The sequence below is a fragment of the Natator depressus genome, chromosome 1, assembly GCF_965152275.1.
Source record: "Natator depressus isolate rNatDep1 chromosome 1, rNatDep2.hap1, whole genome shotgun sequence".
Lineage (NCBI taxonomy): Eukaryota > Metazoa > Chordata > Testudines > Cheloniidae > Natator > Natator depressus.
In genome coordinates this window covers 202455114-202472514 of record NC_134234.1, presented here as the reverse complement: position 1 = coordinate 202472514, position 17401 = coordinate 202455114, and the positions used below count along the sequence as shown (strand labels likewise).

Below are 17401 nucleotides of genomic sequence, written 5' to 3'. Positions count from 1 at the left end.
CCTAACTAAAGTGTCATTTGAGTTTCCTCTTGATCAGTCCATTCATTTGCTGTTTCTTTTCTCCTGAAACTATAATTCTCAACAGGAGGCATCCTTCCATATTTTAGATGTGAGAAGAGCACTGGCCTTCTATCTAGATAGGACCAAAGCACTTTGGAGGTCTCCTAGTCTGTTTGTTTCCACTGCAGACTGATCTAAAGGATCCACAATCTCCACCCAGAAGCTATCAAGGTGAATCTCTGGGTGGTTATTGTATATTACAAAGTGGATAGCATTCAACCTCCTTCCAGGGTGTTGGCACGCTCTACAAGGTCCCAATAAACATCTATGGAATTACTTAAAGATGATCCAATATCTGAGATCTGCAGAGCCACTATGTGGTCTTTAATACATACCTTCTCCAAACACTATGCCTTGGTTCATGCCTCCAGATCTGGTGTGGCTGTTGGCAATGGAGTTCTATCTTCAGTTCTGTACGCAATACAAAAGCTCCCTTTTTCCCGTGGGAATACTGCTTAGGAGTCACCTTGAGTGAAGCACCCAGATGGACACTACTCAAAAACAAGCAATGGTTACTCCCCTGTGCAGTAACTTTTTTTGAGATGTCCCCCTCTATGGGTGCTCCACAACCAACCCACCTTCCCCTCTGCTTTGGGGTTTCCTTTGCAGGACTTTGCCATAGAGAAGGAATTGAGGGAGATTCACCCACGCAGCCTCATACAGAATCATAGAAGTGTAGGACTGGAAGAGACTTCAGTAGGTCATCTAATCCAGTCCCCTGAACTCAAGGCAGGACTACATAATAATTAGATCATTCCTGACAGGTGTTTGTCTAACCTGTTCTTAAAAACTTCGAATGACAGAGATTCCACAGCCTCCCTTGGCAATTTGTTCCAGGGCTTAACTATCCTGACAGGAAGCTTTTCCTAACGTCCAACCTAAACCTCCCATGCTGCAATTTAAGTCCCTTGCTTCTTGTCCTATCCTCAGACGTTAACAAGAACAATTTTTCTCCCTCCTCTTTGTAACAACGTTTTATGTATTTGAAAATTATTATCATGTCCCCCTTCAGTCTTCTCTTCTCCAGACTAAACTAACCCAGTTTTTCCAATCTTTCCTCATAGGTCATGTTTTCTAGATCTTTAATCATTCCTGTTGCTCTTTTCTGGGCTTTCTCTAATTTGTCCATATCTTTCTGAAATTTGGTTCCCAGAACTGGCCACAATATTCCAGCTGAGGCCTTATCAGCATGGAATAGAGTGGAAGAATTACTTCTTGTGTCTTGCTTACAACACTCCTGCTAATATAACCCATGATGATGTTCACTTTTTTTTTTTTTTTTTTGCAAATGTAACACTGCTGACTCATATTTAGCTTATGATCCACTATAATCCCCAGATCCCTATCTGCAGTACTCCTTCCTAGGCAGTCATTTCCCATTTTGTATGTGTGCAGCTGATTTTTCCTTTCTGAGGGTATGTCTACACTACAAAATTAGGTCGAATTTATAGAAGTCGGTTTTGTAGAAAGCGGTTTTATTCAGTTGATTGTGTGTGTCCCCACACAAGTGCTCTAAGTGCATGTAGTCGGCGGAGTGTGTCCACAGTACCGAGGCAACCGTCGACTTCCGAAGCATTGCACTGTGGGTGGCTATCCCACAGTTCCCACAGTCTCCGCCGCCCTTTTGAATTCTGGGTAGAAATCCCAGTGCCTGATGGGGCTAAAACATTGTCGCGGGTGGTTCTGGGTACATAGCGTCAGGCCCCCGTTCCCTCCCTCCCTCCGTGAAAGCAAGGGCAGACAATCATTTTGCGCCTTTTTTCTTGAGTTACCTGTGCAGACGCCATACCACGGCAAGCATGGAGCATACTCAGCTAACCGTCACCGTATGTCTCCTGGGTGCTGGCAGACGTGGTACTGCATTGCTACACAGCAGCAGTTTATTGCCTTTTGGCAGCAGACAGTGCAGTATGACTGGTAGTCATCATCGACGTAGTCCTGGGTGCTCTTTTAACCGGGTGCCTGGGCAAACATGGGAGTGACTCAGCCAGGTCATTTCCCTTGTTTCGTCTCGTGGCGATTCAGTCCTACTGACAGTGTGCTGTCTTTTAACCTCCAGCCACCAGAAGATGATGGCTAGTCGTCATACTGCACCGTCTTCTGCCGAGCACCCAGGATATGATGATGGCTAGCGGTCGTACTGCACAGTCTGCTGCCAGTAAGATGTATAAAGATAGATGAAGTGGCTCAAAACAAGAAATAGATCAGATTTATTTTGTATTCATTTTCTCCTCCCTCCCTCCTTCCCTCTGTGAAATCAACAGCCTGCTAAACCCAGTTTTGAGTTCTATCCTTGAGGGGGCCATTCAGTTTCTCGCAAAGCCACCCCCTTTGTTGATTTTAATTCCCTGTAAGCCATGTCGTCAGTCGCCCCTCCCTCCGTCAGGGCAACGGCAGACAATCGTTCCGCGCCTTTTTTCTGTGCAGACGCCATATCACGGCAAGCATGGAGCCCGCTCAGATCACTTTGGCAATTAGGAGCACATTAAACACCACGCGCATTATCCAGCAGTATATGCAGCACCAGAACCTGGCAAAGAAATAGCGGGTGAGCAGGCGACGTCAGCGCGGTGACGTGAGTGATGAAGACATGGACACAGACTTCTCTCAAAGCACGGGCCCTGGCAATGTGGGCATCATGGTGCTAATGGGGCAGGTTCATGTGGTGGAACACCGATTCTGGACTCAGGAAACAAGCACAGATTGGTGTGACCGCATAGTGTTGCAGGTCTGGGACGATTCCCAGTGGTTGCGAAACTTTCGCATGTGTAAGGGCACTTCCATGGAACTTTGTGACTTGCTTTCCCCTGCCCTGAAGTGCAAGAATACCAAGATGAGAGCAGCCCTCACAGTTGAGAAGCGAGTGGCAATAGCCCTGTGGAAACTTGCAACGCCAGACAGCTACCGGTCAGTCAGGAATCAATTTGGTGTAGGCAAATCTACTGTGGGGGCTGCTGTGATGCAAGTAGCCAACGCAATCAAAGATCTGCTGATATCAAGGGTAGTGACCCTGGGAAATATGCAGGTCATAGTGGATGGCTTTGCTGCAATGGGATTCCCTACCTGTGGTGGGGCCATAGACGGAACCCATATCCCTATCTTGGCACCCGAGCACCAAGCCGGCGAGTACATAAACCGCAAGGGGTACTTTTCAATAGTGCTGCAAGCACCGGTGGATCACAAGGGACGTTTCACCAACATCAACGTGGGATGGCCGGGAAAGGTACGTGACGCTCACATCTTCAGGAACTCTGGTCTGTTTCAAAAGCTGAAAGAAGGGACTTTATTCCCAGACCAGAAAATAACCGTTGGGGATGTTGAAATGCCTATAGTTATCCTTGGGGACCCAGCCTACCCCTTAATGCCATGGCTCATGAAGCCATACACAGGCAGCTTGGACAGTAGTCAGGAGCTGTTCAACTACAGGCTGAGCAAGTGCAGAATGGTGGTAGAATGTGCATTTGGATGTTTAAAAGCGCGCTGGCGCAGTTTACTAACTCAGTTAGACCTCAGCGAAACCAATACTCCCACTGTTATTACTGCTTGTTGTGCGCTCCACAATATCTGTGAGAGTAAGGGGGAGACGTTTATGGCAGGGTGGGAGGTTGAGGCAAATCGCCTGGCTGCTGGTTTCGCACAGCCAGACACCGGGGCGGTTAGAAGAGCACAGGAGGGTGCGGTGCGCATCAGAGAAGCTTTGAAAACCAGTTTCATGACTGGACAGGCTATGGTGTGAAAGTTCTGTTTGTTTCTCCTTGATGAAACCCCCCGCCCCTTGGTTCACTCTACCTCCCTGTAAGCTAACCACCCTCCCCTCCTCCCTTCAATCACCGCTTGTAGAGGCAATAAAGTCATTGTTGCTTCACATTCATGCATTCTTTATTCATTCATCACACAAATAGAGGGATAACTACCAAGGTAGCCCAGGAACGGTGGTGGAGGAGAGAAGCACCAGGAGGGGTGGTGGAGGAGGGAAGGACAAGGCCACACAGCACTTTAAAAGTTTAAAACTTATTGAATGCCAGCCTTCTGTTGCTTGGGCAATCCTCTGGGGTGGAGTGACCGGGTGGCCGGAGGGCCCCCCCCCGCGTTCTTGGGCCTCTGGGTGAGGAGGCTATGGAACTTGGGGAGGAGGGTGGTTGGTTACACAGGGGCTGTAGTGGGGGTCTGTGCTCCTGCTGCCTTTCCTGCAGCTCAACCATACGCTGGAGCATATTGGTTTGATCCTCCAGCAGCCTCAGTATTGAATCCTGCCTCCTCTCATCGTGCTGCCGCCACCTTTCAGCTTCAGCCCGTCACTTACTCTCTTAAGCCTGCCACCTCTCCTCCCGGTCATATTGTGCTTTCCTGCACTCTGACGTTGTCTGCCTCCACACATTCGTCTGTGCTATGTCATTGTGGGAGAACAGCATGAGCTCAGAGAACATTTCATCACGAGTGCATTTTTTTCGCCTTCTAATCTTCACTAGCCTCCGGGAAGGAGAAGATCCTGTGATCATTGAAACACATGCAGCTGGTGGAGAAAAAAAAAAGAGGCAGTGGTATTTAAAAAGACACATTTTCTAGAACAATGGCTACACTCTTTCACGGTAAACCTTGCTGTTAACATTACATACACAGCACATGTGCTTTCGTTCCAAGGTCGCATTTTGCCTCCCCCCACCACATGGCTAGCCCCTCACTCCCCCCCCCCATGGCTAACAGCAGGGAACATTTCTGTTCAGCCACAGGCAAGCAGCCCAGCAGGAACAGATACCTCTGAATGTCCCCTTAAGAAAAGCACCCTATTTCAACCAGGTGACCATGAATGATATCACTCTCCTGAGGATAACACAGAGAGATGAAGAACGGATGTTGTTTGAATGCCAGCAAACATACACTGCAATGCTTTGTTCTACAATGATTCCCGAGTACGTGCTACTGGCCTGGTGTGGTAAAGTGTCCTACCATGGTGGGTGGAATAAGGCTGCCCTCCCCAGAAACCTTTTGCAAAGGCTTTGGGAGTACATCCAGGAGAGCCGCAAATGCCAGGGCAAATTAATCATTAAACATGCTTGCTTTTAAACCATGTATAGTATTTTAAAAGGTACACTCACCAGAGGTCCCTTCTCCACTTGGCGGGTCCGGGAGGCAGCCTTGGGTGGGTTCGGGGGGGACTGCCTCCAGGTCCAGGGTGAGAAACAGTTCCTGGCTGTCGGGAAAACCGGTTTCTCCGCTTGCTTGCTGTGAGCTATCTACAACTTCATCATCATCATCTTCCTCATCCCCAAAACCTGCTTCTGTGTTGCCTCCATCTCCATTGAAGGAGTCAAACAACACGGCTGGGGTAGTGGTGGCTGAACTCCCTAAAACGGCATGCAGCTCATCATAGAAGCGGCAAGTTTGGGGCTCTGACCCGGAGCGGCCGTTTGCCTCTCTGGTTTTCTGGTAGGCTTGCCTCAAGTTTCACGTGGCATTGCTTCGGGTCCCTGTTATGGCCTCTGTCCTTCATGCCCTGGGAGATTTTGACAAATGTTTTGGCATTTCGAAAACTGGAACGGAGTTCTGATAGCACGGATTCCTCTCCCCATACAGCGATCAGATCCCGTACCTCCCATTCGGTCCATGCTGGAGCTCTTTTGCGATTCTGGGACTCCATCATGGTCACCTCTGCTGATGAGCTCTGCATGGTCACCTCTGCTGATGAGCTCTGGCCAGCGTGGCAAGCTGCAGGTGACCATGCAAACAGGAAATTTAAATTCAAAAGTTTGTGGGCTTTTTCCTGTCTACCTGGCCAGTGCACCTGAGTTGAGAGTGCTGTCCAGAGCGATCACAATAGAGCACTCTGGGATAGCTCCCGGAGGCCAATACCGTCTAATTGCGTCCACAGTACCCCAAATTCGACCCAGCAAGGCCGATTTAAGGGCTAATCCACTTGTCAGAGGTGGATTAAGGAAATCGATTTTAAGAGCCCTTTAAGTCGAAAAAAGGGCTTCATCGTGTGGATGGGTGCAGGTTTACATCGATTTAACGCTGCTAAATTCGACCTAAACTCCTAGTGTAGACCAGGGCTAAGTGAATTACTTTGCATTTGTCCTTATTGAATTTCATCCTATTTACTTCAGACCATTTCTCCAGGCTGTCCAGATCATTTTGAATTTTAATCCTACCCTCCAAAGCACTTGCAACCCCTCCCAGCTTGGCTTCATCCGCAAACTTTAGAAGTGTACTCTCTATGCCATTATCTAAACCATTTATGAAGATATTGAACAGAATGAGACCCAGGACCCATCCCTGCGAGACTCCACTTGATATGTCTTTCCAGCTTTACTGTGAACCACCGATAGCCACTCTCTGGGAATAGTTTTCCACCAGTTATGCACCCACCTTATAGTAGCTCCATCTAGGTTGTATTTCTCTAGTTTGTTTATGAGAAGATTGTGCGAGACAGTATTAAAAGCCTGACTACAGTCAAGATATACCATATTTACCACTTTCCCCTATCCACAAGGCTTGTTATCCTGTCAAAGAAAGATATTAGGTTGGTTTGACACAAGTTACTTATCATCTTATTATCTTCGCAAAGTAATTTCTTGATTATTTACTCCATTATCTTTCCAGGTACTGAAGTTAAGCTGACTGGTCTGTAATTCCTCAGATTGCCCTTATTCGCCTTTTTATTGACTGGCACTATATTTGTCCTCTTCCAGGCCTCTGTAATCTCCCCTGTCTTTCATGAGTTTTTGAAGATAATCATTAATGGTTCAAATATCTCTTCGTCAGCTCCTAGCCTCAGTGTGGGGTGCAAGAAGCTTGTGCACAGGCCAAATGGATACTGCTAATGAAAATTACCAATGGAAGGTGCATGATGTGTACCTTCACTTGAAGTGGAGCACCCACAGGGGACACATCTTGAAGAACCAGTTACTACAGAGGGTGAATAAGCTTTTCTTACCTACCTTATAGTAACTGGAGTTCTTCAAGTTGAAAGCCCTATGGGTATTCATGACCAGCCTTCCTTCCCCTCTGCTCAGATTCTCTCTTGATTTGCAGTAGAGTGATGGTCAGTCCTCAGTGCCTCTTATGCCCTCAGCGGGGAGCATGAGGAGGAGAAGGGCAGAGGAGTGGACTAGTGGTCACTACTACTGAAGAATTTCCAATCCTGGGTGCATGGAGCTCATGCACACTCACAGTGACTATCATAGGACCACACATTTTGAAGAACTCCAGTTGATATAAGGTAAGTAACTTTCCTTTTTTGTTTTGTGTAACAAAGATTTTTGGCTTAGAAGAAGGGATCTAAAATGACAAACAGCCCAGACAGCAAAGGGCTTCTTGGTTAAGAAGGAAACATAAAAGGAAAAGTAAGTGGCCACTTCTGGATTTGGCTGATCTGTGCAGAGATGTGAGCCATGTTTAGATGTAAATGCTGATCTGCCTCAGAGACATGGTGGGGAGAGTGGGGTTGCACCGAGGTGACCTCAGTCATTCTTCTCAGGCTGCACTCAGTTGTATGACATCTGCTGTGTCCCTCACAAGCCCTCATGTATGGGTCCATCCTCTCCACGGCTACCGGTGTGTGAGTCTTTTGGGAGGACTGTGAAACAACCTGGATTAAAATGACAGCAATAAGTGGATGACACCCAGCTCTGTATCCTCTTCATATTAGACACAATCAGTGCCAGCTTCCAGCTTTCCCAGGGCCTCGCTGGGAGCAGCATCTGGAAGAGCAGCTCGCTGGAGGAAAGTCTGGGAAAGACGAATGTGATGCTGGTGGAGATAGGAGAAAATAATTGGAAGAACTCATCACTTCTTAAACATCCTCCTGCACATCAGTTTGACAGTCTGCATTCTCAGTGTTCTTCCAGGATCCTCCCTGATTCTGTGTACCCATATAGAGACACCCTTTTCCAGGCACCACTGACAAGGCCATGACATCTCCTGTCAGAATGGGATTTAGCCCCTGTGATCCAGGCAATCACCTCTAGGCCACAATACTGTAAATCTCTTGTAGCTAGGTATGAAATCACCCACCTTCAAACAGCTACAGTCAAGTCCAGTCCCTGCTCACTGGAGGGAAGGGAGAAATGTATCCTTGAGTGCTCACTCTGTATGTTTGGGAGGCACTCCTCGGATACTACAGTAATGGGGTTGTCTAAAAACCCAGCTAGACTGATTTTAACAATTCCTCTTCTTCCCATCCTCTTTCTGTTTGTATTGCGGCTTTAAAGGGTTGCTTGAAAGGCTCTTAAATGGCATCAAATGTCCTTGTTGGGATCAAAGCAGACTCATTTAATAACATATAAGGGCAGAAGGGCACCACTATGATCACCTAGTCTGAGCTCCTGTTTAACACAGGCCTTGGGACTTCCCTGAATTAGCTCTTGTTTGAAGGAGAGCAGATTTTTTTAGAAAAATATTCTGTCTTGATTTAAATATTGTCAGTGATAGAGAATCAACGTCAACCCTTGGTGAGCGGTTCCAACGGTTAGTAATTCTCACTGTTATTTACACCTTATTTCTAGTCTGAATTTATTTAGCTTCAGCTTCCAGCCATTGGATGGTGTTATACCTTTCTTTGCTAGAGTGTAGATCCCCTTATCAAATTTTTGTTCCCACGTACTTATAAACTGTGATCAAATCACCCCTTAACCTTCTCTTTGTTAAGCTAAATAGATTGAGCTCCTTGAGTCTATCACTATAAGGCAGGATTTCTAATCCTTTAATCATTGTCGTGGCTCTTCCCTGAACCCTCTTCAATTTATCAACATCCTTCTTGAATTGTGAACACCAGAGTTGGACACCCTATTCCAGCAGTGGTCTAACCAAGCCAAATACAGAGGTAAAATAGCCTCTCTATTCCTGCTTATTGTTCCCATTTATGCACCCAAGGATCATATTAGCCCTTTTGTTCATAGTGTTGCACTAGGAGCTCATGTTCAGTTGATAATCCACCATGAGCCCCATGTCTTTTTCAGTCACTTCTTTCCAAGATAGAGATACCCCAACCTGTAAGTATGGTCTGCATTCTTTGTTCCTAGATATGTATCTTTTCATTTAGCCATATTAAAACACGTATTGGTTGCTTGTGCCCAGTTTACCAAGTGATCCAGATCGCTCTGTATCAGTGACCTGTCCTATTCATTATTTACCACTCTTGCAATCTTTCTATCTTCTGCAAGTTTTATAAGTGATTTAATGTTTTCTTTCAGATCACTGATAAAAATGTTAAATAGCGTAAGGCCAAGAAGTGATCCTTCTGGGACAACTCTAGAAACATATCCACTTGATGATGACTGCTCATTTACAATTACGTTTTTAAAAGCTATCAGTTAGCCTAATTTTATTCCATTTAATGTATGTCGTGTTGATTTTGTATCATTCTAGTTTCTTAATAAAAATGTCATGTTGCACCAAGTCAAGCACCTTACAGAAGTCTATTACCACAATCCTATTAACTTTATCAACCAAACTTGTAATCTGATTTGAAAAAATCAAGTTAGTTTGACAAGATCTATATTCCATAAAGTGGTAGCTCTCAGGCTGCTGCTGTGAAAGTCTGATCCTGTTTCTTTAAGGGAAGACAAATGGAAAAAATGGAGGTGACAAGAAAAATAGTAAAGTAGAGGGAAATGCAGCTTGTGTCTGCTGCTTGGAATCCAGTTGCTGGGAGATCGCAGGCCTAGCAGAGGATACATGACCTCACTAACCATTTCTAGACTCTTGCTTTACTCCTCTGTCTATGGGAAGTGTTTGGCTGAGTTGCTCCCATTTTCTCTGGCCAGTTAGTGGGAAGCAATGTTACTTACTGAGACCAGGACCGGTTTGGCATCATTTACCTTCCCCAAACTGGTCATGGCAAATTGTTGCAAGGTTAGATTTGTCCTGGCTGGCTCAGTCAGATTTCTACTGGAGAGGAAAGGAGGAGGGATAAAGTAAGGACAGAGACTGATAACCCAGAAGGGATAGCAGGAATCCTCAGTTCACATCTCAGCTCCAGTGAGAGAGATCTACCAGCACCTTGGACCTTTTGCAATGAGACGTTAGACCAGGAAATACCACAGCAAACAGCAGAACAGATAGAGGTCAAGCGCCATTGCTCCTATTACTTGCCTTCTCTGGAGCTTTTGATGCTGCCCCAAAGATCAGGTGACCTGCTTATATGACATGACTGGAGTAGACAGTCCAGCGCTATACTGGCTCCAATTGTTCTCCACCAAGACTAGAGTTTAGTCCTGAGAACCTACTCCTTTTCTCCAGCAGCCCTTGATCCAGAATCCTATAAATATCTAGCCTATCCCCATCTTCTTCTGTAACTACATGAGGCCTCTTGCAGAGAGAGGGAGACTCCACAGGTTCTGCTGCCAACAATTTGCTGATGGCACCCAACTGCGTATCTCATTCTCTACAGACACAATGGATACCCTTTCTAAGATGTCCCAATGGCTGCCAACAATAACCTCCTCAGGGAACAGCAGCTGGTGCAAACAGTGATGCTGGTAGAGAGAGGGAAGCACTTTAGAGAGCTCAGTGAGACACTGGCCTTCTATGAAAGGCAGCTGTCCTTCTTCATCACAAAGCCATTCAGTCCTGCTCAGTTCATTGCTAAACCTGGTCTGCAAGGCAGCAGTGCCTTCTTCCACCTTTAACTTGCTATCATATTTTACCCCACCCTTTCAGCTGAGGCTCCACATTCTCATCACCCCCTCTCTTGGATTAGAGTGATTGGGACTGAAGGTGGCAGCCATTCAGAAGCTCCAGCTGCCTGACTCCACAGTGGCTCAAACTGGAAAGACATCATGCTGTTCTCCACTGGCTCCTGTTCACATCTGGTGCCAACGCACAGCCTAGGTCAATCTTCTACACCACCTATGGATCAAAAAAACCTTACTAGGTCAGTGCCTCTCACCTCCATCCATGGTCCCATGATCCATCTGGACTCCTCTGGGACAAAGCAGACTAAAAAAAATCCCAGGGTGAAGCTTGGAAATGCCAAGAGATTAAAGAGTTCTTGATCAAGAGGTGCCTGACTGTTGAATGAGCTACTGCCAGACAGCTCATTGAGCCAGAGCCTGACCATCTTCAGAAAAGGTTGCAGGACGCACCTGTGCCAAAACTTTCTTGCCCTAACTGACAACAAGGAAACATTAACATGGACAAACAAAACCAACCCAATCCAAGAGCACTTCCTAGGAGAAGTACAGAGAAGAACCTACTATGAAGTCCTCTACGGACAATGAGAAAAGGAGTACTTGTGGCACCTTAGAGACTAACCAATTTATTTGAGCATAAGCTTTCGTGAGCTACAGCTCACTTCATCAGATGCCACGGACAACGTTGTCTAGAGCTGTCATAGATGTGTAAGCAAACAGAATTAAGACCTGGCGTATGCCACAACCAGCAGGCCCCTGGAGTCTGTGTGGATTGTAGAAATGCTACAGCAGGTTCAGATAAATTTTAAAGTGGAGGTTTTCCGTGAATTAAAAGAGCAATTAATCATGCACTGACTACAGGATCCCATGTGTGTATTACTTATTAAATTCAGTCCATTTGATGCCATTTCCGTTTTCAGTTTGAGATTGTAGGAAAAACATATTGGCTGGCTGTTTCTGCTAGAACAACCAGCAGTGAAATGGTTAATGTTGGTATTTAAGTCATAATCGCTAGGTAACAAGCCATTGAGATGAAGGGGACAGTTCACACCTCTCTGAACTATTTTTCAGGCTTTCTGCAAACACAGGCAGCCGACACTGCATCAGTTCCACTCGATGCCTGTTTTCAAAGTTTTCTTCCTAAACAAAAGAAGTAGAAACAGAGACTGTTTTATGAAAGCTCAGATTCTCGGAACATACTTCTGCAGCAAGGGGTGAATACTGTGGCTGTGAAATAATGGAATATACTGGCCTTTGACTATGGGCACTATAGAAATATAAATTAAATACAGAGACAGGCACCTAGAGATATTTCACAGTTGGGGAAACTGAGATACAGAGATGCAACAATGTTTGTAAGGTGTCTTAATTGTTAAGGATAATCATTATTGGTTCATTTAAAAGACGACTGGAAAATAAAGTCTAGGGAATAATCCCTGCAGTGGCTTAAGGGGAAGTCTCTCTGTGATGCTATTGACAAGCTGTTGTTTTCTAAACGGAAAGGTAACAGGGAAGTGATATTGATCCAGCTGGGTATTCAGTGGGGCAGAAGGTTAAATACTCTCTCGATTTAAGGGCTGAACAAAGCTGTGGGTCAATACTTCAAGCTTCTTGATGTGTCTGTACTTACAGCACCTGCTCAGTGCCAATGTTGTTACCAACAGCAATAGTGTCCGCTCCTTCCATTGCAAAGGCAATTATCTCAGTGCACTTAGCATGATGAGCTTTCAACATCCATCATGGAAGCATGGATTATGGTCCCTGCTCACAGCAAACCATCTCAGTTATTGAAGCTGCCAGAGAGCCTCCTCTGTGAGGCTCCATTCTGGGTAACAGGCTCAGCATTCATATCAAAATGCACTGTCAGTGGAAGAACTAAATCCTGGTAAAGGTTCAGCAGGTGGTTGCTGGGCTTTGCAATTCATCTGGTACCAAACAGCTTCGGGTCAGCTGCCAGGTGGTGCTGTGATAGCATACAGTAGTTGTAGATGATCTGATGGAGTTGGACTAGATGACCTCCTGAGGTCCCTTCCAACCCTGATATTCTATGATTCTATGAGCAGGGGAGTAACTGGAATCACTGTTGCAGAGCTGGTAGTTAGTTGTGAGGGCTGGATGCTAAGGAGCCGTTCTATAGGAACCAGCAGATCTGGAGAGCTCTGTCCACGGCGGCCAGCAAGGTTTTCTTTCCTTGGGAAGTATTGATTTGGAGGAAAGGGAGGGTGCCGAGGCTGAAGTGAACCAACTGGTAGTGAGGAAATGTAAGGGGTGTTGGGGGGAGGGGGGGGAGGGCGGAGATGGATTGCAGAGAGCACAGTAGGAAATGACAGCAGAGATGAAGCATGGAGCTGAGTTGCCTTTACTCCCTCCCGCCATTTTTCACTTCCTCCTGAGCAAGGGGCTGCCCAACCTCAGCGCCTCATACAAAGGTGCCGCATGCTGGTGTTGGATGCCGTTCTCTGACCCAGCCCCTCTTCAAGCAAAGGTTTGGATGTCACAGAAGCACCAAAAGTTTACATGTTTGGCTGAACCTAGAAGTCTCCTGTTCCCACCCCCTGCCCAAATCTCCAAGAGGGAGGGAGGTCCAGTAATTTACTACCCTCTCACCGAACTCTTTTGTGGGGAGGAATGTCCTGCAGGCCTGTTCCCTGCTTGCCTCAAGGACCCTCATCCCCACAGTCTCCCCTTCAAAGGGCTGCATTCCTGTTTGTGGTGCTCATGTGACTAGGGTAGTTTCTCTCATGGCCAGTGTGATCCCTCAGCCTTCCTGTGCAGTCACCTTATTTGGGTCTCATTTCCCCATCACCTGCGGGTGCTGGTCTCCTTCTGTCCCCCTCGTACGCTGCCGCTGCCAGGAAAAAGGCTGATGTGCTCATTTGGATGGTGCCATTTCAGTCACTGGCGAATGCTGCTTCTCTTTGAGAGTAAGAGACGTGCCTGGGGCCAGAATCTGACTGACCTTGTACTGAAGTAAATCCGCAATAAAGCCGGGGTCAGATGGAGTTATATTGGAATGAGGCCCAATGCTGGTGTCTAAGCCAGTGAAATGAACTGATTTTGATATGTGTAAAAAATGGCTCCTCGTCTCCACCTCTCCCATGTCTGTACGTATGGTCACTTTCCAAGTATAGACAGGACCCTAGAGAAAACAAACTAGGGACGGGAAGCTCTTCTTGGGTGGCTTAATCCAGCTTCAGCAAGTGTGAGGAAGAAAATACTGATGTCCCCTCCAAAAAGGTGTGGCTGCTTGCGGAAACTGAGCGAAAGGAGGGTCAAAATCATCTACTGACTAGAGAGCAGGCCAGAGCCAAGGCTACTAGGAGGAGGAAATTGTAACAGTGCAGCTAGGACCCGGCTAATAGCCTTTGGAGATTGCAAACTTGGACAGGAGGTCAAGGTCTGCCCTTGTGGATAACTCTAGGGCTAAATTCATCACGGGCTTCAGCAATGTTAAAAAAGGAATTAATTTGGCCCAGTGGTGGCAAACATGCCCATAGCATTTGTGTGGCCAGGTGTACTGAGAATGGCATTCCACAGAAAGTGGCAGGAGCTTCTGTAATGACACTAATGCCAGGCCTACACTAGAATCTTCTGCTGGTATAGTAATGGCACATAGGGGTGAGTGTTTTTATGACATTTCTATCCTGGCAAAAGCCCTAGCGCAGATGCAGTTCTACCATCATAAAATATGCTTTCGCGGTATAGCTTATTTTGTTCAGGAAACTGGCATAAGGTAAGTCAGCAAAAGAAATCATGGGCCTGTATTTCCAGGAGGAGCGTTTGCCCATATAGCTATATTGGCAAACCCTTTCTGAGGTAGATAAGGTTTTAAATAGTTTGCATTAAAGCCTCAGGCCTGTTAAAAGCCTGGCTTTTAGGAATGAGACTCCTAGCCTCCCATTATTACATCAGGCCCAGAGGCCATATTTCACCATCTCACTTCAAGTCAACAGATCATCATAGCTATCAAAATACAGAACCTGCCCATAAAGTACAGCCAGTGCCAACTACCATGGCAAGTTTGTAAAAACAGCAGCAAACAAGAGAGAATGTTCCCAATCTTTATTACTGCAGACCCAGAGGAATCCATTGTGCATATTCCAGATACAAACATCACCCCCAAAGACTTCTCTTTCCCTGCTAGGAGAGGGAATGGAGTGTTCTCATGTCTCTTGTTGCTGAGCCTCTTTTCTTCTTCAAAGCACATTTAGCCAAGTCTGACAAAGAAACCACACATGACAATTGGAAGCAATTTCTAAAGCACTGGCAGTGGAATCTCCATCAATAAAATGACACTTCCACCACAAATCCTGCCATAGACCTAGCTTACATGTTATGTAAAAATCAGTGCAAAATGCTGCACTACCGTGATAGTGTCCCTTAAAACAAAACTAAAGACAGGATGTTTAAAGATTAGGGTTCTTACACTCCTGGATTCTACCCCCTACTGCATATACATAGTAGAGAGTACAGGAGGATGCCTTTATGATCAGAACAAGTTCTTGAACACTTTGTCCATTAAAAACTATATCACACACTGAAATAAATGCAGGCAGCATGTTTATTTCAACACATGATTTTAGGAACAAGAATTGTGAGACTGGATCATATCCAAGATCCATCTAGTCCAGGCTCCTGTCTGACAGTGATCAGCCCCAGAAGCTTCAGAGGAGGGTGAAGGAAACCCTACTACAGGCAGATGTGGGATAATCTGCCCTCCATGAAGGCCTCATTTTAATCCCTAATAGTTAAGAGATTGATTTAAACCCTGAAGCACCAGGTTTTATATCTCTTCCAAATTTTTGTTAACACTAACTTCTGAAAGTCTGACTGTTTTTATTATCCATGTAAGTGTCCAATCCCTCTTTGACTCTTGCTAAATTCTTGGCTTCAAAGACAACCTGTGTCAGTGAGCTCCACATTCTAATTATGTGTTGCGTGAAAATGCTTTTTTTTATAATTAGATTTGCATTCACTACTTTTCAGATTTCTTTGACATCTGTTCATGTTATGAGACAGGGAGAACAGAAACTCCTGCTCTACCTTCTCTAGACCAGTCATTATTTTATGTATACTTGTATCATGTCCTCACTTTCTTATCTTCTTTCTAAGGTAAATCCTAATCTTTTTCATCTTATTTCATAGGAGAATTTTTCCTTGTCTTTAATCATTCTCATCACCCTACTCTGAACCCCCTCTAATTCTGCAATAAAATCCAGCTATCCTTTTGGCCAGCATACATATACAGGCATAGCACCCGCAGCCCAGTGATTATTTCAGTGTGTAGTCACATGGCTTTGTTTTTTATTTGTTTCCTCTCCCAAGCCCCCATCTGACTCATGGCTCACAGGAATACATATAGTGTATTCACTCACCATTCTTTCATTTCTGTTTTATTCTCCCCCTAAAAAATCAAAACAAAGGAAATTTAATGCAAAAATCCTATAGTAATGCACTGTTGAGTTTCTAAACAATTGTTTATTTGTATTTCAAAAGGATAAAATTACACACTGCATTAGCAGTTACTCGGCTTGTCTTCGCTACTGTGCTAAATCGGTGTCACTGCCTTCAATACAGCAGCGCCAATTTAGCACATCTGGTGAAGATCCAGCACTTTCCCGTCGGCGTAATTACTTCACCTCAAAAAGAGGTGGAAGCTATGTTGGCAGGAGAGTTTCTCCCACCGACATAGTATGGCGTAGACACCGTTTTCGTTCAGTGTTACTTACGTCATTCAGGGGGGTGGTATTTTCATACCCCTGAGTGACATAAATTACATCAACTTAAGCGGTAGTGTAGACAATGCTTCATTCAGAGTATACCTGAAGTTCTACACAGAAATAATATAACCTGGTACACAGAATGGTTAGGGGGTTATACAGGTAAGTGAGGTAAAGGGGAAGTACACAGTGATGTGATAAGCTCATTGTACTATGGTGCAGTAAATGGATTTGTAAACATATAGCTAGAGCTTGGTGTGGCTTTCTTTCTTTCTACATGTGTAAGCACTTCTGGTATCTAGTGTGGCTATGCCATGTTTCCATGAAAAAGTTGGATGCATTTGAGGTGCATTTATTTGAGTTTAAGTTTGAGATTCTAAACCTACAAAAATTAGGAATTTTGAAAAGGAGAGGTCCAACAGCTAAGCGAGTCCCTTGCAGATCGATAATCAAATAAATGCACTGCATGCATTTGCAGGATGTTGCTTGCAAACATTCTGAGCTTGAGTCGATCACACACTTGCAATCAAGGAAAAGTCAGCACGCAACAAAATGTAATTTATGCTCTTTCCAAATACATTCATCAGGAAAGTCAGACCAAATGGTAACATTTCAGGAAAGTTATAATCACTTGAAAATGTGGTCTTTGAATGAATGTGTCACATCAGCCATAGCCATATTTCTGCTACCACAGTCCCAGTACATTAGGGACAGATGCTGCTTGACTTGCTCATGTGAACAGTCCAACCGTAGCTAGTGGGACCACTCCTATGAGTATGGGATTAATAACACAAGGAAGCTGGGAGTGAGCCTCCCACCCTAGGTAGACAGACGTGTGCTAGTGTAGACATTGCAGCTCAGACAGCCCCCCAGCTCAGACCCAGGGGGTCAGGTGGGCTTGAGAGGCCAACCCCAACCTCCACATGCTATGGACAATGGCAGAATAAGGAAGAGATGTAAGTAGTGCAAACTCCCAGTTCCCTGAACTAA

At 45.4% G+C, this 17401-nt stretch overlaps 1 protein-coding gene across 6 annotated transcripts in view; it reads right to left on the bottom strand.

The window, feature by feature from the left end:
- Nucleotides 1-17401, bottom strand: part of CFAP91 (cilia and flagella associated protein 91) — a 90351-nt gene that overhangs the window by 10491 nt on the left and 62459 nt on the right. For 2 of the 6 annotated variants that reach the window (XM_074974518.1, XM_074974544.1), the window contains exons 18-19: nt 16067-16095; nt 14752-14908 (exon numbers count right to left, since the gene is read on the bottom strand). In XM_074974518.1, coding sequence (XP_074830619.1) covers nt 16085-16095 — 11 coding nt within the window. In that variant the 3' untranslated portion in view covers nt 14752-14908; nt 16067-16084. Of the gene's footprint in view, nt 1-11810; nt 11832-14751; nt 14909-16066; nt 16096-17401 lie in introns of those variants that run through there. The other 4 variants (XM_074974525.1, XM_074974551.1, XM_074974559.1 and 1 more) reach the window with 3 other exon arrangements.